Genomic DNA, 26,681 nt, shown 5'->3' on the forward strand with positions numbered 1-26,681 from the left:
AGTTTGATGAAATCCTGCTTGTTTGTCTGTGCTTCTGTTTCCTGTTTCTTTGGGGGCCTGGTCTAGAGCATCCTTGCTCATTCCAGTGTCCTGAAGTGTTTCACATATTTTTCCCTCTAATGGTTGCAAAGCTTCAGGCCTCACACTTAGGTCTGATCCATTTTGAGTAGGTTGTTGTACAGGGTGAGAGATAGAGATCTAGTTTCATTTTCTGCATTTGGATATCCAGTTTTACCTACATCATTTATTGAAAAAGACTGTGCTTTTCTATTGCAAGTTCTTGGCAACATTATCAAAAATCAGTTGGCTGCAGCTGTGTGGGTTTCCTTCTAGGGTTTCTATTCTGTTCTGTTGGTCTGTGGATCTGTTTTTATGTCAATACTATGCTGTAGCATTGTAATATAAATTTTTATTTAACTATTTTTATTGATTTTATAAAGGGAACAGATTTCATGTATTTCATATATATAGTGTTAAGAACATATTGTATTTCCCACCCTCCCTCCTCCAGGCTCTCTTATCTTTCTTTTAATTTTTACAATAATATATATTCAATTTATTTCATAATCACAAGCTTAGTCCTCCACTAAGTAGAATTCAGCAAGCATTATGGCCACTGTTCCTCAGAAGTACAGACAATATAAACAATATTCAAATTTCAAGATGCCAATTTCACTCACATACATTACATTTTGTGTATTCTGTATATTAGCTACAAATAAGAGAAAGCCTTATATTTGTCTTTTATGGACTGGCTTAGTGCAGTAAGCATATTAGTGTCCAGTTGCATCCATTTTATTGCAAAAGACAGGATTTCATTCTTTTTATTGCTGAGTAGTATTCCATCATATATATATGTATATGTATATATATATACATACACACACATACACACACACACACACCACATTTTCTGTATGCAGTCATCAGGTGATGGACATCTGGGTTGATTCCATATCTTTTTTTTTTTTTTTTTGGACAGGCAGAGTGGACAGTGAGAGAGAAAGACAGAGAAAAAGGTCTTCCATTGCCGTTGGTTCACTCTCCAATGGCCACTGCGGCCGGCGCTCCGCGCTGATCCGATGGCAGGAGCCAGGTGCTTAACCTGGTCTCCCATGGTGTGCAGGGTCCAAGGACTTGGGCCATCCTCCACTGCACTCCCTGGCCACAGCAGAGAGCTGGCCTGGAAGGGGGCAACCGGGACAGAATCCGGCGCCCCGATCGGGACTAGAACCTGGTGTGCCGGCACTGCAAGGCGGAGGATTAGCCTAGTGAGCCGCGGCGCCGGCTGATTCCATATCTTAACTATGGTGAATTGAGCTTCTGTAACAAGGGGGTGCAGATAACTCTTTCATATGCTGATTTCATTTCCTTTGGGAATCTCCTTACTGTCTTCCATGATGAGTGTACTAATTTATATTCCCACCTTTTTCTCCACATCCTCACTAGCATTTTTTTTTAAATTTCTGAGTGATAACCATTCTAACTGGGGTGAGGTAAAACCTCATGGTTTTTATTTGTATTTTTATTTTGCATTTCTCTGATGGCTGGTGATCCTGAGCATCTTTTTATGTGTCTTTTAATCATTTGTATTTCATCCTTTGAAAAATGCCTGTTGCCGTATCCTTAGCCTGTTTCTTAACTGGATTGTATGTTTTGTTGTTGAATTTCTTGAGCTCCTTATATATTCTGGATATTAAATCTTTATCAGATGTATCATTTGCAAATGTCTTCTCCCACTCTGTCAGTTGCCTCTTCATTTTGTTGAGTGTTTCCTTTGCTGTGCACAAACTTCTTGGCCTGATGTAATTTCCTTTTATTGTCTGTGCTTTGTGGGGGTCTTACCCTAGAAGTCTTTGCCTAGGCCGATGTCTTGCTTGCTTACCCTATATTTGCCTGTAGTAATTCGATAGTTTCTGGTCTTAAGTTTAAATTTTTGATCTATTATAAGTTGGCTTGTTATAGTGTTTAAGGTAGGAGTCTCATTTCTGCATGTGAAGATCCAATTTTCCCAACACCATTTGTTGGAAAGACTGTCCTTTCTCCAGGGAGTGATTTTAGTTCATTTGTCAAAGATTAGTTGGTTGTAGATGCATGAAAATTCAACAATTTGTGTGAATCAATTTCTGGGGTTTCTAATCTGTTCCATTGGTCCACATGTCTATTTTTGTGTTAGTACCAAGCTATTTTGATTATAATTGCCTTGTAACATGTCTTGAAATATGGTATTGTGATGTCAGGCAAAATTTGTAAATGGCTTATTTGAAAGACTGAATACTTAGAAAGTAAAATATGATCCTTAGGAGGCAATTCCAATTCACAAGAACAAACCATATTGAGTTAAGCTACCATATGCAATGCCATACCAGCGTGTGGGTTCAAGTTCTGGCTGCTCTACTTCTGATCTAGTTCCTGCTAATGTGCCTGGGAGACAGTGGAAGGTGGTCCAAGTGCTTGGGCCTTTGCCACTCAGGTGAGAGACCAGGATGGAGTTCCTAGTTCCTGGTGTCAGCCTGGCCCAGCCCTGATGGTTGGGACCATTTAGGGAATGAACCAGTAGGTGGAGGATCGGTCTTGTCTTTCCTTGTCTCACTATGTCACTCTACTTTTCAAATACATAAATATATATTTTTTTTTAAAAAGAAAGATATTGGGTCTGGTGCTGTGGCACCGATATCCCATAAGGGTGCCAGTTCTAGTTCTGGTTGCTCCTCTTCTGGTCCAGCTCTCTGCTGTGGCCCAGGAGGGCAGTGGAGGATGGCCCAGGTGTTTGGGCTCCTCCACGTGCATGGAAGACCAGGAGGAGGCACCTGGCTCCTGGCTTTGGATCGGTGCAGCGCCGGCCATGGCAGCCATTTGGGGGTGAACCAATGGAGGGAAGACCTTTCTCTCTGTCTCTCCCTCTCACTGTCTGTAGTTCTACCTGTCAAATAAAATAAATAAAAATAAAAAAAGAAAGAAATTTATTTTTCTTTGTTTCTGACAGGCTGATTAGATTGGCAAATTGGGAAGTATGTCTTGGTTTCAGAAATGTTTGGTGATTTTGCATAGTATTCTCATGAATAGGAAGCTAAGTAGTATTTAATTAAATTTGCAGTTAATGAAAAACTATCCTGGAGAATTAATAAATGAATATTTGTGTTGACCTGCCAAATAGTTGTTTGGTTGAATGTTATAGAATTCTGACTTGGTACCATTGTCTTCAACATTTGTATTAGGATAGCAAAGACATATTAATAAATTTTATGAACAGTACATAATTTGAAGTACACAGGTGTTTTATATAAAGTTATACTATAAAAATAACACTTGATAAAGAATTAAAATAAAGGAAAACATTCAAAAAGTATAGAAACACAAGACTGCTTTTTTTTTTTTGACAGGCAGAGTTAGACAGTGAGAGAGAGACAGAGAGAAAGATCTTCCTTCCATTGGTTCACCCCGCAAATGGCTGCCATGGCCAGCGTGCTGCACTGATCTGAAGCCAGGAGCCAGGTGCTTCCTCCTGGTCTCCCATGCGGATGCAGGGCCCAAGTGCTTGGGCCATCCTCCACTGCCTTCCCAGGCCACAGCAGAGAGCTGGACTGGAAGAGGAGCAACCAGGACAGAACTGGCACCCCAACCGGGACTAGAACCCAGAGTGCCAGCGCCGCAGGCAGAGAATTAGCCTAGTGAGCCGTGGCGCCGGCCAAGACTGTATCTTTCAATGTATAATTATTTTATTGCAGATTTAATTCATTGTGAGCTCAAATAGGTGTAGTTAAAATGTTTTATTAAAACCTTCTTATAAGTTGAGTGTTGTTTCTGCTGATAAGTTAGTTGGTAAATCTAATTTTATGTACAGTTTCTCTGTACTTAGATTCTTCCTGTCAATTTAACCCTTGATTCATTGAACTGTTTTCAGTAGGCACTTCAACAATAGAACATAGACTTTTTTTCCTGAACTCCTGCTTTTCTTCAGATGTGTTTTTTTCTGATTCTTTATATATAAAAAATAATATTTGGATGTGTCCAAGTTCATATTATGTAGCATGTAGGGCTCCGCAGGATAAAATGGGCAGCTTTGTTTTCCTTCCTTTGAATCTGTTCTCCAAACCTTTTATAAAAAATATTCCTGTAGGATATGTTTTATTGACTTGTGAGGATTTGAGAGACACATACAGACAGCTCCCATCTGCTTATTTGCTCCCCAAATACCCACAGCAGCCAGGGGTCGAAGCAGGGAGTTGGCAAGTCACTGCAAGTCCCACAGGTGGGTGGCAGGAATCCAATCACTTGAGTCATGCTGCCTCCCAGGGCCCTCATTAGCAGGAAGCTGGAACCAGGACTCAAGCCCATGTTCTCCAGTGTATGCTGTGGCTGCCCTGACTGGTGTCTTAACTGCTGAGTCAAGCACTCAGCCCCTACATAGCATATTTTAAACAGATTGGTGTTAGCATTTGTATAAGTAGTATTTGTTCCTCCTCATTGGATTTCTTTGGAATGTGAACTCTCTCATGTTCATACTTATTTCGTTGTATTTGAGGATCTTTTTCTTCAGTTATATCTGCGGTTACTACTTCTTCTATGGTTGTCTGCAGGTATCTCAGCAGTTCCTGTATTCCGAGGGTGCTGGTCTGGTCCTTAGGTTCCATTAATACTGTCTTTTTCTGTTCAGTTTCCTTCCATTGCTTTATTGCCTTACACTCTGGATTCGGAGCCAACTTTTGGAGCACATCCTTCACAGATTATACTGTTCTTTTTCTGTTGTGTGGATTTCATTTCACCAATTTCAATCCTCCCCTGTAATTTTTTACTTTGCTAACTGTTTGCCTTTACATCTTATCCTGTTGACTTTTCACATCTGGATGTTTTCCTCTCAGGCTTTCTGTTCCAGACTCAAAAATGCTTGCAAAGGCAGGGCACATTTGCCATTTTACAAAGCTGTAATTTTTGAGTGATGGTGTGACTTTTTATCCTCTTTATCTTATTATCTTTATCTTATTAGCCAATGGGGAGAATAGTGGGTGTTCCACAGGAGCCATTTTCAACTGGAAAGCCTGGGATGCCTAAGCCTAATATGTTGACTGATCGAATCAGGATTATAAATGATGCCAGCAGGAAGGAACAAAGTGTTAGAACCAACAAGATGGATAAATGGGATCTGACAGGCTGCCTGAAAAGAATGTCAGTTAATGGCAGGAGAGGGGGTCCTGACTTGTGTATTTCCAGGATTGCATATCCTGTTTACTGCTGAGTTCACTCCTTGCCGTTTCTGAGCAATGTCACCTACCCTGAAGTCTTCAATTACCACCAGATGTTGAAGATGTTAACACCTGGGGCCCTGGGCCAGGCCAGGCACCTAAATGCAACATGTCCCACAGTGAGCTCATTAGCTAGACTCTGAGCCTTTCTGCCAACCCTGCCCATTGGCTGAAGTGCACCGCCTGGTCACTCGGCCACTCTTGACCTCCAGCCTGGCTTCATCTCCCACAGGAAACCATTTGCCTCCCGGAGATTCGGCCTGCCTCATAAATATTCCTCCAGATTTGGAGCAGGTGCTCAGGGCCTGGATGGCTTCTTCCCTGTCTTTGCATGTTTAAATCCATCCTTCATGCTTTTTTTCATCTGATAGCATCTCAGTATTTTTTATAAACACAAACCACATTTGATCACATCATTGCTCAATGCCTTCCCAACTGCTCCACGCCCACCCCCAAGAAAAAGTCTGCGTAGGGCTCCTGACCCTTGCATTTTTGTGACATGTGGGTCACAGCCAGTTGTCTCGCTCCTCTGCTTTTGCAGTCAGAAATTTTTTCTCTTTCCTGGAATGCTTTGCTCCCCGCACCTTCCTGGAAAGCTCATTTTCCTTTTGGGAATGCACTCAAGTTCCATCCTAGGTGCATCCTCCATGAATTCTGAACAATCCATTTCTCAGTGCTTTCCCTGGACTCCTCACAGACCTGCATGCATGGCCGATTCCCTCTTTGAAATGGCATCATTAATATTCAGTATCCCTACGTATGTAAGTACAGCCATTTTGCTGTCAGTAAACCAGTTGTTTTCCCATTAATTCACCTCCCCCAACTTCCTCTCCCAAACACTCACTCCTTCAGTTCCTTTTGAAACTTCACATCCTTTCCCCCACAAAACCCAGTGGGCTCTGCTTCTCAGAAAATTCTCCTTAAACTTACCTGGTTTAGTTGGTTCTATCTTCATTAATATCCGTTGTCACACACTGTTTCTAGAACTTTGTGCTTCATTCTCATGGCCTTATATGTTTTAAAATAGTAATGGTCACATTGTATTTTGCATTTCTTATTCTTACCAAAATTTCAAACCCTAAAAAGTAAGTCAATCATCAAACATTTTTCCCTTTAGGCCAGCGCCGTGGCTCACTAGGCTAATGCTGTGCCTGCGGCACCAGCACCCCGGGTTCTAGACCCGGTTGGGGCACCGGATTCTGTCCCAGTTGCTCCTCTTCCAGTCCAGCTCTCTGCTGTGGCCCGGGTAGGTACTGGAGGATGGCGCAAGTCCTTGGGCCCTGCACCCATTTGTGAGACCAGGAGAAGCACCTGGCTCCTGGCTTTGGATCGGTGCAGCACACCAGCCGTGGCAACCATTTGGGGGGTGAACCAACGGCAAAAGGAAGACCTTTCTCTCTGTCTCTCTCTCTCACTGTCTAACTGCCTGTCAAAAAAAATTTCCCTTTCCCTAAACCATCAACACTTCTACTTGGAGAAATTATTTTCGGTATCTGGATCTGCATACTTATGCATATGCAGAGGCAGAGGAATATAGGAAAATATGGGATCACATAATAAACCTCCTTTTCAAAAATTATTACTTTTATTTTTACTTGACTTCGAGGAAAAATGACTACAAGCAAAACTAACGATATTGCTGAACTTTGATAGACTTTTTAAATCAAAGAATATTAGTTCCTACATTATCCTTCTGTAGTGATAAGGTCAGACAGGAAAAGGTCAATAAGTTGGTGCACATTGAGCTCCTTCCTTTGAATTTCTACTCTGGAAAATAAGGAACTTGTCCTACACAAATATTCTCCCATTTCCTTAAGCATTTTTCTTATCTATGATATTTACATGACAAAATTATGAATTTTTATTTTTTTCTATACTACAATTATCCATAGTTGCAAAATATTAATTCTATATGAAGATTAACTCAGAACTTGATCACTATCTGTAGGGATCGCTGCGCCGATCCGGAGCCAGGAGCCAGTGCCTCCTCCTGGTCTCCCATGTGAATGCAGGGCCCAAGCACTTGGGCCATCCTCCACTGCCTTCCTGGGCCACAGCAGAGAGCTGGACTGGAAGAGGAGCAACCGGGACAGAATCTGGTGCCCCAACCGGGACTAGAACCTGGGGTGCCGGCTCCACAGGCGGAGGATTAGGCTAGTGAGCTGCAGTGCCAGCCCATTATCTGTATTTTTATCATAGCTCACATCTCATTAAACTATCTTGTATTTGTATAAAATATTTAAACAGGTGAAAAATAAATATATTTATATGTACTGGTATAACAAACACTTATACCCCACTTCCCACATGTAATAAATGTTACTTCATCAGTTTGCTTTTCTAAATTTTATTTATTTATTTATTCTATCTGAAAGGAGAGAGAGAGATGATAGAGTAGATAGATATAGACAGATCTGTCCATCTTCAGGTAGATAATAGAGAAAGACAGACAGACATACAAAGACCCCATCTGCTGGTTCACTGTGAGGATCCCCACAATTGCCTGGGCTAGGCAATTGACTTTTCACATTTAAATGTTTTCTTCTTAGGCTTTCTGTACCAGATCTAAAAATGATTGCGAAGAAATGACACATTTGCCATTTTAGAGTTGCAATTGTTTGAGTGATGGTGTGACAGTTCGTCCCCTTCATGTTTATGTTAGTAGCCAAGAGCTATATTATTTACACAGACAGGAGCTGTAAACTCAAGCCAGGTCTGCCACCAGGGGGGCAAGAACCCAGTCATTTGAGCCACCATAACTGCCTTCCAGGGTTTACATTAGCAGGAAAACAGAATTGGGGCTGGAGCCAGCACTGGAACCCAGGCACCCTGATGAAGTAGGCGGGAATCTTAACCACTAAAAAAAAAGGGAGTGGGGAGGAAAAATACTCATTTGCACTTCATGTTTTTTGAAATAAAAATTATATAAAATGCTTTTGAATACAAATTGAACTTAGAGCTAGTTTCATGTTTTTCTATTCCACATATAGGCACTTGCTGACATGCATTCAGAGTTCAGCAAGTTCATATATGGAAATATATATTAATGTATAAAATGGATCTGAAAATAACATGTAATATCATTTTAACTATTTTAACATAGCTTTACTTTATTAATATGTTTTCAAAAATATACAGTATTATTAGATTTTATATAATCAACATATAATGGAAAATTGATGTCATTGCCTTGGCAATCAATATTTGGTACATTTAGGTATACTCTACTTATTTAGATACCATATAATGAGATATATGTTAACTTTAGACCCGTCCTGTGCCTTGCTGACTGCCTGCAGACATTTGGGTTGTTTCAGAATTTTGCCAGCAGGCCAGCATTGACAGCCCTGCAGTGGGCATTGTTGTATATATCTTGGGAGCAGATGGATGTGTTCCTTTGGGTCCGTACCTTGAACTAGAATTGCTGGCTCATTGGTATGGGCCTGCTTAATTTTATTAGACATTTGCAAATTACTCTCTAATGTGGTTTTGCAAATTTACATTGTCAGTAGCTGTGTCTGAGAGTACACATTGTTTATCAACGTTATGAATATTTGATTTCACACTTTTCATTTTTGAAAATCTGATGGATATCACATGCTATCTAATGACTATATTAATTTGGATTTTTCTGATTACAAATGAGGCCAAACATGTTTTCATAAGCTTATTTCTATTTGGGCTTCTTTTGCACATATCCTATGCATATTTTTGTTCTTTTTAAAGATTGCATTATATTCATCTTACATTTATACGTTACCTGTGAGCTAAACTTTTCTTCTACAGGGCTTACATTTAATTTTATTTATAGCATCTTTATTGTGAGAAGATTCTAATACTAATATAGTTAACTGGATAAGTTATTCCTTTTAGGGTTTGTTCTATTTGTATGCTCTTTGAAAATATCATCTTTAACGCCAGGTCATATAATTTATTTTAGAAATTATACAGTATTGATTTTCACATGTAGGTCTTTTATCCATTTGGAATTTATTTTGGAGATTGCCATTTAACCCATACAGATAAACAGTTTTTATAGAAACATTTATCAAAGAGTCTGTCTTTCTGCCATGATTTGTTTAAGTAAGCATTTTATTCTACAATAATTTATATTTGTTGAAAATTATACAGATAGTACCAAGTCTCTACTTTCCTGTATTGTTAATGTTTTTACATTACTGTGGGACATTTGCCTTTGGCTAAAATCCAACATTGGTGTAGGATTATTTACTGAACGCCATAGTTTATATGGATTTCTCTACTTCTGCCCAGTTAAAATGATCCCATCCTAGGATCCCATCCAGGACAGCACATTATGTATTTGGTCTTTGTGTGCCATTATTTCTCCTGTGGTCTTGACGGCTTCTCTCTCTTTGCTATTCATGACCTTGGCAATCTTGAATCATATTTTGTAAGGTCCCTTAAGTTGTCTTCTGCTGGTGCATGTGTTTCCTGGTTAGACTGGGCTCATGGGTTTAGGGGAAGAAGACTGCAAAGGAGAGCTGTTCTCCCCCATGAAGTCATGTTTGTATGCCTTGCACGTTACCCACCACTGGTGATGTTAATCTTGTTCTCCTGGCCAAGGTTGTGCCTGGCAGGTTTCTCCAAAGTGAATTTACATTTTTGTATTTGTGGAAACAAATATTCTACTCTTTGGAAGCAAGTCATTAGGCACTGCCCACACTCAGGATTGAGGGCATATTAATTTTCACTTCATGGAGTTGGAAGCATCTACCAAGTGATCTGGAATTCTTCTCTAAGGGAGCTTTATATCAACTCTCCCAGTCACTTAGTTATTGAGTCTTAATTTATATTAATACAGGTTCATGAATATTTTATCTTCGAATTATAACCCAATACTAACATATTCACTTCATTGTTCTTATGGTTTCATTTCTGGCCAGTAGGAGCTCTTTGAGTCAGCTCCCATGTCCTTTGGAATATTCCCATTTTTTTAGTATCCTGTGGGATGAGGCCTGGAAGGAGGAGAGTGGAGGGGGTTCAACTTATGCTCTAGATCTGCCTGCTGCTCCATCCCCTCGCCTCTTGCTTCACCCTCCACACCCCAGACTCATTTGTCCTGGTACTGGCTCTTCTGCATGATTGGGAGGTCCTGGGCCTCCCAGAATTGGCTGACAGCACCATCTGGGGCACCAAAGGGAGGAGCAGGTTGGTGGTGTAGGCCACCATGTGTCTTGCCATGGTGGACATTAGGACACAGGCTGTGAAGCCTGGTCTGCCTCTTCCAGGGCCACAGAACCCCTCCTGTGACCACCCATGTTGACCCACTACCTTCTCTTGGCTCATCAAGATCAAGGCCATCATGCAATGTCACACAGACACTGGACTGTGTCTCTGTCACCACAGTGCCCCTTACAGGTGGTTTGTCAATGGGTCCCCATGCTCATTCATGTCACTTGTGCTCATTCACAGTCACTTTCTCCTCTGGTTATGGGACTCAGTCCTCTTGTACCTTCTCCTGAGCCAGCAGGGTGGCATTTCCTCTGGACACATTCTTACCTTCTCCACTTCCATACCATGCTTGTCATGTTTGCCCAGCAGACCAGGGTTGCCCCAATTTCTGCTGTCTGGAAAGTCCTGCTCCCATGCCTCCCCAGGGAACTGATCTCTTTAAGACACAATTCAGTTATCCCTTCCTCTGAAAGGGTCGCTCCACACCCCTCCAGTTGGGTTGAAGAACAGCTGGAAGCATTCCCCTTCCGGTCTGGAAGGAGTCATGGCTGCTAAATCCAGCAACTTCAGAGTCTCCTGAGAAGATGTGCACCTCTGTAGCTGTGAACAGATTCCCAATGGAGACACTACTGTAACTGGAAAGTCAGGGCACTTGGACAGACCTGGGTTAGGGGTCACTTGTAGGGCATAGCAGAGGAAGACGCAAGCCTGTGAGCAGACAGGTGGAGGAGAGGCCTGGGGGAACACAGGAAGATGCCATGGTGCTCCAGGGAGCATCAGAGGAGAAGGTGCAGTCCAGAGTAGGTCTCAGAATGCCCCGGGGGAGGGGAACATTGAAACTCTGCCTCCACCATCACTGCCTCTGTGGTTTCCACAGGGGAATTCCAAGGCCTTGCTGTGATGGGCTCGCAGGCTGGATAGAAGACTGGATTAAATAACACATTAAGCCATTCATGTTCTTTGAGAGCCTGTTTCCTCTTATGTCAGGTGCAGAGTAACTCTAATGACGCATGCTAGGCAGCAGTGTGGGACTCAGCTGAGTGTCGCTCCCTCTCCTTTATCCATGGAGAGAGAAAGTTCGTTGCTAAGGGTGTCATTTGAATGTGAAGGAATATAAAGCACAGTTGAAGAGGAGAGGCTCTATTGTTACTGAGAACGTTAATGGTGAGAGGAAGGGAAGAGACAGCCAGGAGCTTGCATCAGCGGTAGTGGCACTGTTGGGCAGGGGAAGGTGTTGGGGGATTGCATGTTGGAGTTATCATTTTAGGATGAGGCAAATCGGATCAAGCTTTTAGACTGAGTGGATGGGGCAAGCGTTTGGTACAGCAGTTAAAGTTGCTACTTGAGATGCCTGCATCCCATATCCGTATCCATATCTGCTTCTGATCCAGTTTCTCACTAATGCCCATTTTTGGAGGCCACAGGTGATGGCTCAAGTACTTGGATCCCTGTCACTCACCTGGAGACCCAGATGGAGTCCTGGTTCCTGGCTTTGGCCCAGCCTAGCCCTGCCTGTTGTACATATTTGGGGAGTGAACCAGCAGGTGGAAGATTGCTCTTTCTCTCTCTCTATCTCCCTGTGTTTCCAAGGAACACAAATAAAAATAATATTGAAAGGAGCCACAGGGGGCTGCTGAATGAGGCTAAGTCTCTAAGGGAAACTGAAGAAAATGAAAATAAAGCTGAAATCCAGATGGAGAGGGAAGCAGGGAGGACGGGGCCGCTTGTGGTGAGAACACTAGCGAGGCCTCCATTTGGGGAAGGACTCAAGCCCATCAGCAGGTATTGCATCTTCTTGAAATCTGCTCTTCTGAGTTTCTAATGTCTGCTTCTGGATATGAGAAAGGGCCCAAGGACACCACAATTCACTTTGAGTGTGTGTGGATGGGATAAATGAGGGTGTGAGGCCAAGCCCTTTTCCTTAGTGACATCACCGAGAAGAAGACCTTCTTTGCCCACATCACAGACAAGGTTTTCTCCTGGAGTGCCCTGACCAGTAGAAGGATGATCGTTCCTCTTGGCACCCAGTGGGGCTCTGAGACCTCCAATGAAAGGCTCATGATGACCTGACGTTTTCCCAGGAAGCCAAACCCTAGGCCCTGTTTCAACTTGGGCCAATTTAGAGTTTGGATGTCAAGGGTGGGGGGCGCAGTGCTTAGAGTAAGGAAATGGGGCTCTTGGCCATTGAGTGCCAAGTCACTAAGGGATAAGAACTGGCATCCTGCTTGTGTGTATTGTGATTGAGTTCATTCTTCTGTAGATTTGAGTACATTCTGGGAGTCTGGGGGAGACTCCAGCACCAGCCCTCTCTCCAGCTGCTCGAGTTTTTGTCCCCATGTGCTCATTGCTCTCTGATCTCTTCAGTAACAAATGCACCATGTCCTTCTTTCCCTGTTGTGGTCTCCTTTCCCTGGAGTGGTCTCCACAGTTTCTTTAACCCTACATTCGACTTTTCATTCACAGCTCCTACTCACTCCTATCTTGCAGAGACCAAAGATGTCAAGTCTCCATGTAAGGTCCCATCCAGCTAAGATTCTAGAAAAGTATTGAAAATAAAACGTTGAGAGGAGGGGTGAGAATCACATAAACTTTTATAATTGGCTGATGTGGGTGTGTATCTTCTTGTCATTGCTACCTTTGGCTCCTAGAGAGAAATATCAACCAGGCATTGAAAATTATGAAAATAGACAACTATGCGCATGCATCCAGCACATGATGGGTCTTCTATTAAAATGACTGTGTCTCTTTTCCTTCCCCATCTCAATTCCCAATTCTGTGCTTTTTTTCTCAAATTGCTTTTTGAGACCAAGAGACAAACAGCAACAGAAAACTCCCATTCCGTGGTTCAGTCCATAAATGCTCTCAGTGGCCTGGGCTGGGCTGGGCCCAAGTTGGGAGCTGGGAGCTCAATTCAGATCTCCCACGTGTACAGCGGAGATCCAGCTACTCAATCTATCACTGCTGCCCACCAGGGTCTGCATTAACAGGAATCTAAACCGGAGCTGGAGCCAGGAAGGGAACCTAGCTACTCGAGTAGTGAATGTGGGTATCTCAACCAGTGTCTTAGCAGCTAGGTTAAATGCCCACCCTTCCATTTCCAGTGCCAGGAAACTACTGAGCCCCTAGCCTGACTTTTTTCCTCAATGGAATCACAAGGATGACTCATGCCTTGGCTCTTCCCACTGCTCTCGGGTCACCCTGGGCTGAGCATGCTGACTGGGGCAATCTCAGCCTGCCTACAGCCAGCTCATTCGGACTCTGGTCTTAGTTAAAACTTACTTACCCCTGTATAATTTTGTTTTCTTTTTTTTCCATAATTGAGATTTTATTGGTGTTGAGAATCAGCACACACATTTTAATTTGTACACAATTCTTAACATACGTACCAAAAATGTAAAAAGCCATGAATTGTCATTCTTTTTTTTTTTTTTTAATTTTTGACAGGCAGAGTGGACAGAGAGAGAAAGGTCTTCCTTTGCCGTTGGTTCACCCTCCAATGGCCGCCGCTGCAGCCGGCGCACCGCGCTGATCCGATGGCAGGAGCCAGGAGCCAGGTGCTTTTCCTGGTCTCCCATGGGGTGCAGGGCCCAAGCACCTGGGCCATCCTCCACTGCACTCCCTGGCCACAGCAGAGAGCTGGCCTGGAAGAGGGGCAACCGGGACAGAATCCGGCGCCCCAACCGGGACTAGAACCCGGTGTGCCGGCGCCGCAAGGTGGAGGATTAGCCTATTGAGCCACGGCGCCGGCTATTTCATTCTTTTTTTTAAAAGTTATTCCAGTGACTTTCCAGCTTCAAATTTGGAGGCAACTCTTCTTTAAGAGGCTATCAAGTACAAGTATCTTCAAATGTTGCTGTTACATAAATCCCACCCATTCACAATATAATAGCATATACACGCCACTCAAATTTTCAATCTTTCATGGCACATTAACAAAATCATTAGCAAAACTGGACTACCACAACCAAAGATGTTACAGAGTGCACATGGTTCTGACAGAACAAGGAGTGGTTTTCTGTAGGAAACAATTCTACAAAACATGGGAGAAGTAACTGAAAATATTCAAGACAGATTAAATGCACAATTGAGACTCCAAATTGCCATTTAGTATGCGCTGTACTGTAAGATATAAAAACCACCCCCACCTATGGAATGTTAAGCTGACACCCAAGACAGTCAAAGCCTCCCAGAATTCAATATGCCACTATTTTCTGGTTGTACCAAAAAATAAACAACCAGCAAATGATTTCACCTCTTAAAAAAAATCATTTACACTTAAAAAATGGAATGAGGTGGGCTTCCCTCCTTCTTAAAAATGTTTCTAGAGCTACTAAAAAACTTGCATTTACAAAATAGTTGATAAAAATATTCCTCTGGATTGTACAAGAAGGGAGACAGGGACCACTGATAACACATGGTGTATGGTATTAATCGGACTTGGCTTCTTTCTCTTCTGCTTCATCACAGGCTGGACTCTCCTCGTTTTTCGTTTCTCCGTTTTCTGTAGGCAAGTCTTCTTTAGCTTCTTGGTTAGCCACCTCGGCCTGTTTTCCCTTTGCTCCTCTCTTCCCCTTTGCTTGCACTTTCTTGTCTGATGACTTATCCTTCCCCGCGGCCTTCTTGGGCTTCACTTCCACCTTCGCGGGGGCCGGCTTCGCCGACAAGCGTGCCGACCTCCTCTTGGGCTCCTCCTTGGCTGCCCCCTCGGCAGAGCTGACCTTCCTCTTGGGCATCCTGGCGGTGCGGAGGGCGCATGCCTGGTGCCTGCGGGCCGCGGCGCGCCGAGAGCCTTCGCGGAGCTGGGCTGCCTTGCCGCTGCCGCGGCTCCCGCCGCCCGAGCTGCTGGGACCCCTAATTTTGTTTTCAAATGGTGCTCTGGTTTAGGTGCAAAGATTGGTTGATTGGTTGATTGATAATTGATTTGAAAGGCTGAGTGGCACACACAGAGAGAATTTTCCATCTGTTGTTTCACTCTCTAAGCAGCCACAATGGATGGGGCTGGGCCAGGCTGAAGCTGGCAGCCTGGTTCGCCCTCCTAGTCTCTTCCACATGGGTGGCAGGGACCCATGCACTTGGACCATCTTTCACTGCTTTCCCAGGCACGTTAGCAGGGACCTGGAGAAAAAGTGGAGCAGCTAGGACTCAAACCAGCCCTGTGGTATGGGAATGTTGACATTACAAACTGTGGCTTAATCCACTAGCCCCATCCTAGTCCCACTTGTCCTGTTTTTCTGATGAACACTTTGGCATTTAACATTTAGATTCAGAAATAAATTCCAGGCTTAGCACTGAAGAGGTGGGCTGTGTTCCTGAGTCTGAGTCTATCAGAGGACACCTGACCCACAGTCTAAAGTCATCATCATGGGCTGCTTAGAATGTGCCACAGGGCCTGACAAATGGGTGTCTCTGCTCATCTGAAAACAATACCTCCTGAGGATCAAGTGTTCTCCCAGGCCTTCTTTACTTTATTCCTTCTCAAAACAGAAAAAATGATGGTTCTGATAACTGTGCCTGCCATTAACTAATGGCAAACCCAGTGACTAATTGTGTTTGAATCTGATGAGCAAGAGAAGTTAATTGTCCTTGCAAAGCCTGGCTCCTGAGGACTTGGGGGGAACGGAAAAGCAGGCGTGCAAAGACTGTAGGTGACGTGCAGCTTTAGGCATCAAGTCAGACCTTTGGGACGTCAAGGGTGCTTACGATGAGCTCAGCGCCACACCCCACAGCTTTCTGGGACCTGCACGCTAGGTACTGGGAGTGGCTTGTCAGAAGCTGCAGCTCCACTGTGACAAGAAGCTTCAGACTTTCTGGCCTCGAATTGGGAACCCTTAGGAGCAGAGCCTGAGCTGGGAAATCTTGCACAAATGGCTTATGGGTGGAGGGGGCATTTCCAGTGAAGCAGGATGAGGGACACAGAGCAAGGCAGGGAAAGATTTTAAGCAAGAGTGTGGTGTCAGCTGGAAACAAGCTCCAGCCAACCCCAAGAGAGCAGAGTTCTGGAGGGCAGGTTTCCCCACAGACGTAGATCTGCCTTAGGCAGAGGGGCTGCCTCTCGCACTGCATCTCCAAGGGAGGCAGCTTCCCTCAGTGGAAGGCAACCCTCTTGTGCTGTTTGCAGCTGACCTGCATGGGAGGGATGAGCACATCTTGCACACAGGGCTCTAGGCCATGCACCAGCCATGTCTGCGACAGTTCTGGGTGACCTCCCTCCCATGAACAGGGACTCAGGTCATAACTGTGTTCTTTGCTGCCACAGGAAACCTGCAGATCAGATCCTTGGAGGCATTGCACAGACTTTGTAGTGGAAACAGCACGGGCAAGAGAGGAGGCAGAATTTGTCTGTTGCCCTTTGACCAAGCCAAGGGTTTAGAAACCAGGGCCCAACTGTGGATCTTCAAATCTCAGTCATGGCTTCACAGGCAGGTCCCAGCCCTCACAGGGTCACTGGACACTTAATTGCACCTCCCCGTGGTCCCCCGACATGGACCCCACGCTGGCCTCTGGCTTTGCCCAGTAGGTCAAGAACCAAGAGTATCCCTCTCATGAGCACACTAAATCTGGCCAGTTCTGCCTGTGAGGATTGATATCACACCAGGCTTGGACGTGACTTCATAGCAAGGGTCCCACCAGACACTGAGGGACACTGTCCTTGCGGTCCCTGGAGTTTGCCATTGAACTCACTGTGCTTGCGGTCTGCCTCTGTTTGGGAGAGATAAAGATGAGGCGGGCAGTGGGGGCTCATTCTCCATGACACACACACACTGTAATTAGCTTGCTTTGTCATTTCCTCAGATGTCGCCCCTAAGGAACATCAGGCATGGTATGCATATGGGGTCAGGGGACTCTCCACGTGACATAGGGACAATGCCACTCCTCCAAACAGCCTTTCCCAACAACCCTTATCCCAAGTCCCTGCTCTGTGTCTGAGCTCTTCCTTGTCCCTTAGCCTGGGAGAAGCTGGGGCGGATGCAGAGGATGGGGGACAGGGAGAGGCCACTTGGCTTCCAGGCTTTCTCTGCAGGGTCAGTTGCTGGCTCTGAAGTTTCCCCTCACTCCCTCCTAGTCCTGGCTCTCAGGCATGTGCTGCCCCCAGGAAGACACCATCATTCCACTTCTAGGCCTCAGAGTGAATAGTTTCTGAAACTGTGGCTGGGAATAGGAGTCTCTTTTATCTGGCCAGTTTTCCTAAGATGTAATGACACAACAACATTGAGCCTGAAGGATGGTCCCTTATCTCCTCTGAAACAGTTGTAAAGTCATCGATCCCAAAATGAGCTCTAAAATATAATTTTCAATATGCTCCGATGGAACATTTCAGTGCATTAGGCAGAACAATTCTGTGTGTCTGAGCGTCAGGCCCAGGGTTTGTCCTACATTTATCTCCTCCTGGGATAAGGGACCTAATATGTCTTTGATTAGGATTTGCATTAATAGTTAATGAGCCTCCCATTAGCATACACTGGGGGTGTCAGAGGCAGGTAATCCGTCTGACCTTGCTATGAATGGATTTAGGTAGCAATTATAAAACCCTACAGTGATCACTTTTAACTTTTCTATGGTAACTGGTTATGCAGTTCCACAAAATTTTAGCTCTGTGATCTTCAACTTCTCAGGGTCTGTTTGCTCGTCTTTTTTTTTTTTTTTTTTTTTTTTTTTAAGATTTATTTATTTAGTAGAAAGGTAGAATTGGAGGAGAGACAGAGAAAATTCTTCCATCCAGTGGTTCATTCCCCAAATGGCCACAACAACCAGGGCTGCATCAGTCTAAAATCAGAAACCAGGAGCTTCATCTGGGTCTCCCCCGTGAGTACAGGGGCCCAGAGACTTGGGCTATCTTCCACTGCTTTCTCAGGCTTGGAAGTGGAGCATTCAGGACTTGAACCAGCATATGTATGGGATTCCAGTACTGCAGGCTGGGGCTTAGCCTGCTATGCCAAAGTGCCAGCCCCCTAGCTCATCTTTTAAATGGGGGAATTAATTGCAGTTGATTTTTTAGGACACTTACCTTAATCAATCCATATGATTTATGTGATGATTCCTGGAATATTCTAAAATGCCATGTGGGATACGCCACCTGAGCTTTTATAACCCATTCGCTCAAAAATAGGACTTTTCTCATTTATCTTTCATGAACTTTGAACTATGCAGAGGGAGATATGGAAGCCATGCATCTATCTGATCTCTCCTTCACTCACATTTCCTGGGTACCTGCTTTTGGAGTGATGTGCACCACCAGCTAGAGATGCATAGCTCATCCCCTAGTGAATTCAAAGGGCAAGCCAACTGGACAGCAGCTTTGTAACTCCAGGCCAAGTCACAGCTCATGAGCCAGAGAGGAGGCCCAGAGGGAAGGGCAAACGCACACATCCTGTTGCAAAAGTGGACAGAAGGAGGCTCAAAGGTAGTCATCCTTGAACCTGGACAGGTGTGGCAACTAGGGCAGGTAGTGAAAGGCAGGAAAGAAGAACAGACAATTTTTAACATAGGTACAGTCTGTGAAAAAAAAAACAGATCTATCAGTTAAGAAGACTGATATGCAAAGAATTATTGGCTTGGAAAGAGCAGAGAGAGATTGAAATACTGGAAGCCCAGGAGGAGGCTTCTACAACAGACAGGTGACAAAAAGATTGAGTTAAAAGGGTGGTGGTTGGCATCGTTTCTCCTTCCCTAAAAATGAGGGGGAAGCATTGGCCATAAAATTCTGATTTTAAACAAAGCAGAAGATATGGTACAAGTGAGGTTTTCTCCATAAAAATTCATGTTGAAACCGCCTGCCGGTGCTGGAAGAGTGAGGTCCTTAGTGTCTTTCCCATGAGACTGGATTAGTTCTCAGGGTTGGGGATCTTAATGTCTTTCCCATGAGACTGCATTAGTTCTCAGGGTTGGGGACCCACTTCTTTGTCCCCCTGTTCCACATGCAAGTGCTTCCCTTCTGCTTTGTGCCATGAGCTGAGCAGATGTGGTCACTCATTGTTGGACTTTCTCTTGCCTGAAGCTCAAGTTCAGTTAAGCCTCTTTCCTTTGTAAGTTTTCCTGTTTCCGGTATGCTCTGATAGCACCAGGCAGTGGACCAAGATGTAGAAAAGCCCAGTGTGTCAGAGGCTGGAGAGGAAATATGGCAGTCAGACGGTGAGCTGGTTTGGGAAGAAGAGGGTTGAGCGATGGCATTCTTGCAGGAAATCCGATGTGAGGGGTGGGAGGAGGCCCAGGCAGATGGAGGAAGGAACCAGAGAGAGAGAGAGCAGCCTTGAGATGGGGAAGCGGGGACAGGGAAATTGCCAGGAGGTAGGAGTCTGCGTAGTCTAGTGACTCAGCAAGATAAGGGACCCCATGAGCTGAGGGGGAGGATGCACCTGCTGGCCCTGAGCAGGGGGCACAGACACAGGACCTCAGGGGGCTTCAAGGCACTCCCTTGTGTTTCCCATGTTCTCAGTGTCTTCCCCTTGGTCCTTGTGGACCCTGGAGGCTGTTCTTTAATGTTCTCTGCTGCTAAAGTCCCTTGTTAAACTTCTGATATTTTGTTTCTGGCTTTTTTTTTTCCCTGAAGCTTCTCCCTCTGTTGGGGAGTGATATTCCTTCAATATGGAGAGGAAAAGATTCAAGGTTTGTTCTAGTGCAAACTGGGGGTTTGTGCTTTCTGGAGACCCCTTATACTCTGGGTTTGTGAAGAAGCCCCCAGAAATCCCACTGACAGGGCCAGTTTTGTTTTGTAGACCCTGTAATGCCATCATCCGCTATTGGAGTGCCTGTTCAAGTCCCAGCTGCTCCATTTCTGATCCAGTTCTCTGCTAATACACCTGGGAAAGCAGCAGAGGATGGCCCAAATGCTTGGGCCCTTGCATCCGCATGGGAGACCCAGATGAAGCTCCTGGCACCTGGCTTCAGCCTAGCCCAGCTCCAGCTATTGTGGCCATTTAGGGAGTGAACCAGTGGATGGAAGATCAATCTCTCATTCTCTCTCTGTCTCTCTCTGTCTCTGTCTCTGTATTTCTCTCTCTCTCTCTCTTTGCATTTCAATGGGCAGAGAGTCCTCAGCAGCTGTGTGTCCCTGGAAACTCACTATCCTCTCTGACTTCACTATCTCATTCTGTGAAGGGAAGGGATTTTACAAGATTTCCAACCCTGCCTCCTTGTTCTGACAATTTGTGAGTTTATCTGTGACTCAGCACCAACTCTGCTCTCACACAGTAGCTTCTGTGTGAGATCTCCTAAGTGGCTTCTCTTGTTGGGTAAGAATGAGTGCATTTTTCTTCCTTCTGTCTCGGAGCTCTACACCAAGAGGATATGCATTAGCCCACTGACCCCCCAGCTCAGAGGTGGGGACCTGCACACACACACATACACACACACACACAGTGTCACAGCCTCACACTCTTGTTCACACACAGACACTCTGCCTGGCCCTCATTGTGCATTGTGGTCTTTTACAGGATTCTCTCTCTCTCTCTCTCTGACCCAGAAGAGCTGTGCTAAGCTGTTGCTCTCCCAGGGAGGGTTTCCCCAGCTCCTGTGTGTGACAGCTGTGTGGCTGGCATTCCTGATGCCCTCACACCACTAATGTGCATTAACTTAGAATAATGTGGTCACGACACAGTGGCCAGGGTTGGGGAGGAAGCTTCCTCTGAACATGGGGAGAACTCAGAGGGCAAGATGGCGGGTCGTCTCTGCCTGGCTGGCCCTTGCATGAGGCTGGGGAGGTGGTGGGGAAGTTAGCCACCTTCCTGGTAAGAGCGCTGGCTCTGCCTGAATTGAGGGAGAAGCAGGGAAGGAGGAGGAGCCACTTCCTGCTGGGGGAGAGGGAAGCCCATGTGACAACATGGCCAGGAACGGAGCGCTGCTGAGCCCAGGACCAATTTCCAGCAGTGACACACATGCGGTCAGCCACCCTTTACTCCCAGTGTCGTTGTTGACATCCTACCAAGCGTCAGGTGCTACACTCAGTTCTGGGCCACACAGGGGAAGAAGACAGAATGGTTGGCATCTTCCTGAGCTTATAGCATTGGCACAGGTGAGGAGAGCATGCGTGCTCAGAAGGCAGATTGCCTGAGCTCAGAGCCTGGACCCAGTAGCGAATGGACGTGTCACGCTGGACAAATTAATTAACCTTCTGGGCTCCAGAGTTCTCTTCTGTAGATCGAGAATAATAATAGGTTTTAGCTAGGTTATTCTGTGAATGCTCAGAGCAGTGCTCCCCATGCAGCAAGTCCTCCCTAATAATCTCCTCTTATTCATCTTTCCTCCTTTTGTGTCAGATGCAGTTTATTAAGGGAGCAAGCGAGCAAACCAGATACATAATGTATGTGCATGTGTTTGATATATATGGCTCTGGGTAAGGAAGAAGTTGCTGCATAATAGCATGCTTGCTCTGTCCCAAGCTAGCCATCACAGAGGCTGCTAAGGAGAGTTCTCCCAGGAAGCCCAGCATACCACAGAGGAAGCAGAGGCAGACAGGCCTCCCAGGAGCTAAATGTGGGTGTTGTTTTATACCCAGCTCAGCCACACTGATCCCATGGTCACGTTGTCTCTGTGGTAGCACCAGGAGCAGGGAAGATGGGTCAGCCCACTTGCCCGCTGTTCATGAGGCTCAGCTCTTCTCCAAGAGCCTGCTCCTCTCTGCCTCTGCTTAGCAGTCTTTCATGACTACCTGATGAATGTGCTCGGGGTTTGCCTGAGCTAGGGCGGTAGCACTGGTGCTGGAGAAGGCGGATCTGAGAAAGCCTGGGGTGTGTGTACTTGGTCGCACCTGTCAGAGGATGGCACACAGGAGAAAGACAAAGGAGAGAACAGGCAGAGCAGCCGGGGTCCTGATTCGGGGCACTGAGTGGGCGGTGGTGCCAGACCTGGCATATAAGTGAGGAGCCAGTGTGGGGAGGGCAGCACGGTCCACTTGGGTCCAGGCAAATGCTAGATGCCCATGGATGTCCAGGCGGAGATGCCGATAGGTAATGACCGCGAGGAAGCTAAGGCGAGCTGAAGTCACATCCCATGTGTTAGCTGAAATCAGGGCACATAGCCGCGCAGTTGGCTGCTGAGATTGATTTATTGATCACAGTGAAATTGACCTACATACAACCAGGCAAACATGAACATCTCCAAAATCATCCACTGGCGCCTTAGACTTACAAGTCAGCCTCAGTGAAATCTCGTCTTCACCGGGGATTGCCAGTGCCTGGCCCTGCCCCTGGCTGAGGGTCAGCACGGACCCTGGAGGGAGGTCCCCAATCTGCTCCAGGCCTGGCACCATGGGAAACACTACTGGTTCTACCTGGGTGTCCCAAGCCTCCTTTTTATCAGAGCAATATAGAGGAGGACTTTTAATCAGAACTGGTTTTGGGTTCCTGCTGAGCCATTAACTAACCATGTTGGACTTCAGTTTCCTCTGCTATGAAATGGCACCATTTTCTCCCCATGCAGAGGTGCTGCTCGGCTTATGATGGCCTTACATCCCGGGAAACCCAGTGTAAGCTGAAAATGCCCAAGTTCAGAAATGCACGGGACGGCTCTAACCTCCTGAAATCACAAGATAGCAGCACAGCACCCTGCAGAGTGTCCAGGTTATTTCCCCTGTGTCCGTGGGCCTGGCTGGGTGCTGCTCCCTCTGCTGCCCCCTGGCATCATGAGATTGGACTGCACACAGCGAGCCCAAGGAAAGATCCCACATTTCAAAACTGAAGTACGGTTTCTACAGAACGCGTGTCATTTCCATACCATCGTGAAGTCAAAAGAGCATTAAGTCACACCCTAAGTCAGGGATGATCTGTATTCTGAAAGTAGAGTGCATAACACATATTCATTAAACACTAGCCCCAATCGGGGGACACTTACACAAGGGATGGTCCAGTTCTTTACAAAAGAGGTGGGCCATCAGCAAATTGCTCTTTGTCCAGCTTCCTTGCTTGCATTTTGTGTGCATTGGCCAGAACCAGAGCCTTGACCTCCAAGGGTGAGCTTCGCAGGCCCCTCTGCACCCTGCCCTTGGTGGAGTTACGCCGATCTTGCCTGGCAACGCGCCTCCCTTCCTGAGGCAGCGTGGAGATGCATATTTATGTATTTCCCGTCATCACCCCAAGAGCTCAGATTTTCCTGTCCTTGGTGTCACTTTAATTAATATACTCCCATGTGCTGGGTGACAAAATTAGGTTGTAGGGGCGGCAAGCATTTATATCACGAAAGGAGAGAAAAAGGTGTTTTGCACCATTTTCCTTCTCAAGCTCTGTTATTAATCTTTTGCAATCAATACGCCTTTATTTTTGGCTCCTAGAGCGGGTGGGGTGGGATCACACCAAAGCTGTCTCAGGCCACATCTGCATCAGGAATAGAGATGGCTTGTTGCTTTCACTGTCGATGAAAATGTGTGTCCCTGGCCAGATGTGGCAGGGCCAGGTTCTGTGATTCTCATGCCAACTTTATGATATGTTTGATTTAGGTAAAGTGCCTGGAACCTTCTGGGACTAAGTTGTTATTAAACACCTTCTGCAGCTTTCACTTTAATTAATATCATAAGAATTAGGACCCCATGCTTTAATTACCATGTTAACCTTTTAGTGTCGTGAGCAAAGGCAGGAAGAAGTATGAATGTTGGGTCGGGGTGGTGCTTTAGGGAGCTCTAGAGCTGAGTGTCACTGACCGAGCACCAGCGCTGGCCACTGTCCATGAGTGACCCTGGGGCTGCTGGGGTTTGCTTCTCTAGAAAGGGAAAGTGGAGAGCACTGGCCCAATAGAGAAAGATCAGTCATGCTCATTTCTCTGTACAGGAAATTGCCAGAAAGCCACCCCAGCAGCACTAGTAATAATTACAAAAATGGCATAAACAGTGAGTACCATTTGCTGAGGAATGAATATTATTTTACTGTATTTTATAATATACCATATATCCATATACAAGGGTACTTCAAAATGTTCCTGGGAAAATGGAATTAAAGAAATCTTGGTGCAGAATTTTTGAAATGCATGCAAACTTTTTCCACAATGAGTTTTCCACGAACATTTTGAAGACCCCCTCACGCTCCCGATATGCATGGATTCAAAACTTTCTTGCAGCAAAATAAAATTATCTTTGAATTCCATTTTTTCCATGGAGTTCTTGAAGTACTTAGGTATATACTGTGTTTATGATACAATTACTTGCTAGCAACTGCCTGAGTGCTTTCCATAAATTACACCATTTAATTTTTACTGAGTTTTAACTTACTGACCTTTTACTGCAGATGAGGAAACTGGTTTGTAGCAGAGCTTGGATTCAAATGTACGCTTGTTTGCATCAAAGTAATTGCTTTACAGTACCATACATTGCTTAATGAAAGTCACGTTGAAAAGTTAAGAAGAAAGTCTCAAGTCGAGAGGACCCCTATTGTGCCCTCCTGGATCTCCTGTCCTTTAGGGGAAATAGGGTCTCAAATTCTAATATCATCGCTGCCACCACTTGGAAGGTACCCATGGCCATGGCTTCCAGCTTGGCTCCCAGCAGAGGGGCTGAGCTCAGAGCTTGGGTTCCCATGTACAGCTGGGGTTGCTGGGACTTTGAAAATGCTTCATCAAGCCATGCAGAATAATGAGACATGGATACATTCCCTTTACAAAAGGTGAAAGCCTGAAAGCAGCCATTGTGAAGACTGAGATGTGAGGTTAGCCTAAAAGCCATGCTGTGGTTCTCCGAGAAGAGCCTCCATCACTCACACCCTTACCTGTGACAGGACAACACTCTGGCCACCTGCCCCACATGCCTTGGCTTCCTCCTAGGGCACTTGCCTCTCTTGGACCTCCTGAAGATTTTACACAGTACCTAACAGTTAGCAGCCATTCACCATGCGACTCCTCTCATGGGAGGCTCTTCCATGTTGACTCTTAGACTGGCGGCACAAAGAGATTGTGATCTTGTGACCCCAGTGAGGAGCTCCCTCCCAGGCTGCTCAACATCTCTGCATTCATTCCATTTCTGCTGCTCCTCAATTGTCACGTGGCATGGTCCTTCCAAGGAGCACAGCACCGGGAAAGAAATCACGCCATGCCTCTTACGTTCCAGGAGTCGTCTGCTTGTGGATTAACAACTCATCTGTCAGTTGCCCAGCCCTCAGGCAGTCACTGAGCACATATGGTACCTGGATGGGACTGAGAATGCATTGGGTGAGAGTACTGCAGTAACATCAGCTCATGACCAACACAGTGAGCATACTGCAAGAGTTGCCCATAATTAGGGTTAGTCTCCCTTCCTTCCTACCTTGTTCCTCTTCTCTGCTTCCTTCCTTCCTTCCCCACCTCTATCCTTCCCTTCCTTTTTTTCTTAAAGATTTTTATTTATTTATTTGACAGGTAGAGTTACAGACAGTGAGAGGGAGAGACAGAGAGAGAGGTCTTCCTTCCATTGGCTCACTCCCCAAATGGCCGCAACGGCCGGAACTGTGCTGATACGAAGCCAGGAGACAGGTGCTTCTTCCTGGTCTCCCATGCAGGTGCAGGGGCCCAAGCACTTGGGCCATCTTCTACTGCTTTCCCAGGCCTTAGCAGAGAGCTGGACTGGAAGAGGAGCAGCTGGGACTAGAACCAGTGCCTGTAAGGGATGCCAGCACCACAGGCGGAGGATTAACTTACTGTGCCATGGCACCAGCCCCAGATCCCTCCCTTCCATTCTTCCCTCCCTCCATTCCTTTCTCCCTCCATTCCTCCTTCCCTCCCTCCCACCTACAGCAAAAAGATCACTTGTCCCTGTGGCCACAGCATTGTGTCAGGCTCTGGAGATGAGAGGGTGATAGAGAAGGCACGTGTGCACCTCCCTGGAGTGGCGGTTGGCAAGGGAGAGGAGCAGGCGGGTGAGTGAATGGATGCAGTGTGACAAGACCTGTGCTGTGACGAGGGAAGTCTGATTGTCAGAGCACATGGAGGCTGTACCAGCTCCACTTGGCAGCTGGGACAACAGAAACGTATTGTCTCAACCGTTCTGGATGTCAGAGATCAAGAAGTTAGCAGTTCCCTCTGGAAACTGTGAGGGAGAGCCTGTTCTTGTCTCTCCCTAGCTTCTAAGGTGGTTGTTGGTGATCTTTGGCCTCCCTTGGTTGCCCATGCATTACCCTGACGTCTGCCTTCATTTTCATGTGTCATTCTCCCTGTGCAACATCTGTGTCTGAATTTCTCCTCCATCCGAGGGTGCTGGTTATGATGGAGTGCAGCCCTCATGATGACCTCACTTACCTCTGTTGCAGCACACTCATAAACACTGGGGGATGGCAGTCCAGTGTGTCTATTTTGAAA

The 26,681-nt window shown here is 45.7% G+C and overlaps 2 protein-coding genes across 2 annotated transcripts in view; one reads left to right on the forward strand and one right to left on the reverse strand.

Annotated features, from left to right (window-relative positions):
* LOC100350278 (glutamate receptor ionotropic, delta-1) overlaps nucleotides 1-26,681 on the forward strand; it is a 328,379-nt gene that overhangs the window by 226,117 nt on the left and 75,581 nt on the right. The window lies entirely within an intron of this gene.
* On the reverse strand, nucleotides 14,742-15,279 carry LOC100343955 (non-histone chromosomal protein HMG-14). Its single transcript, XM_070057981.1, has one exon. It carries the CDS (start codon nucleotides 15,167-15,169, stop codon nucleotides 14,864-14,866), a length of 306 nt encoding a protein of 101 aa, XP_069914082.1. The 5' UTR covers nucleotides 15,170-15,279; the 3' UTR covers nucleotides 14,742-14,863.

The sequence above is a fragment of the Oryctolagus cuniculus genome, chromosome 15 (assembly GCF_964237555.1).
Source record: "Oryctolagus cuniculus chromosome 15, mOryCun1.1, whole genome shotgun sequence".
Classification (NCBI taxonomy): domain Eukaryota; kingdom Metazoa; phylum Chordata; class Mammalia; order Lagomorpha; family Leporidae; genus Oryctolagus; species Oryctolagus cuniculus.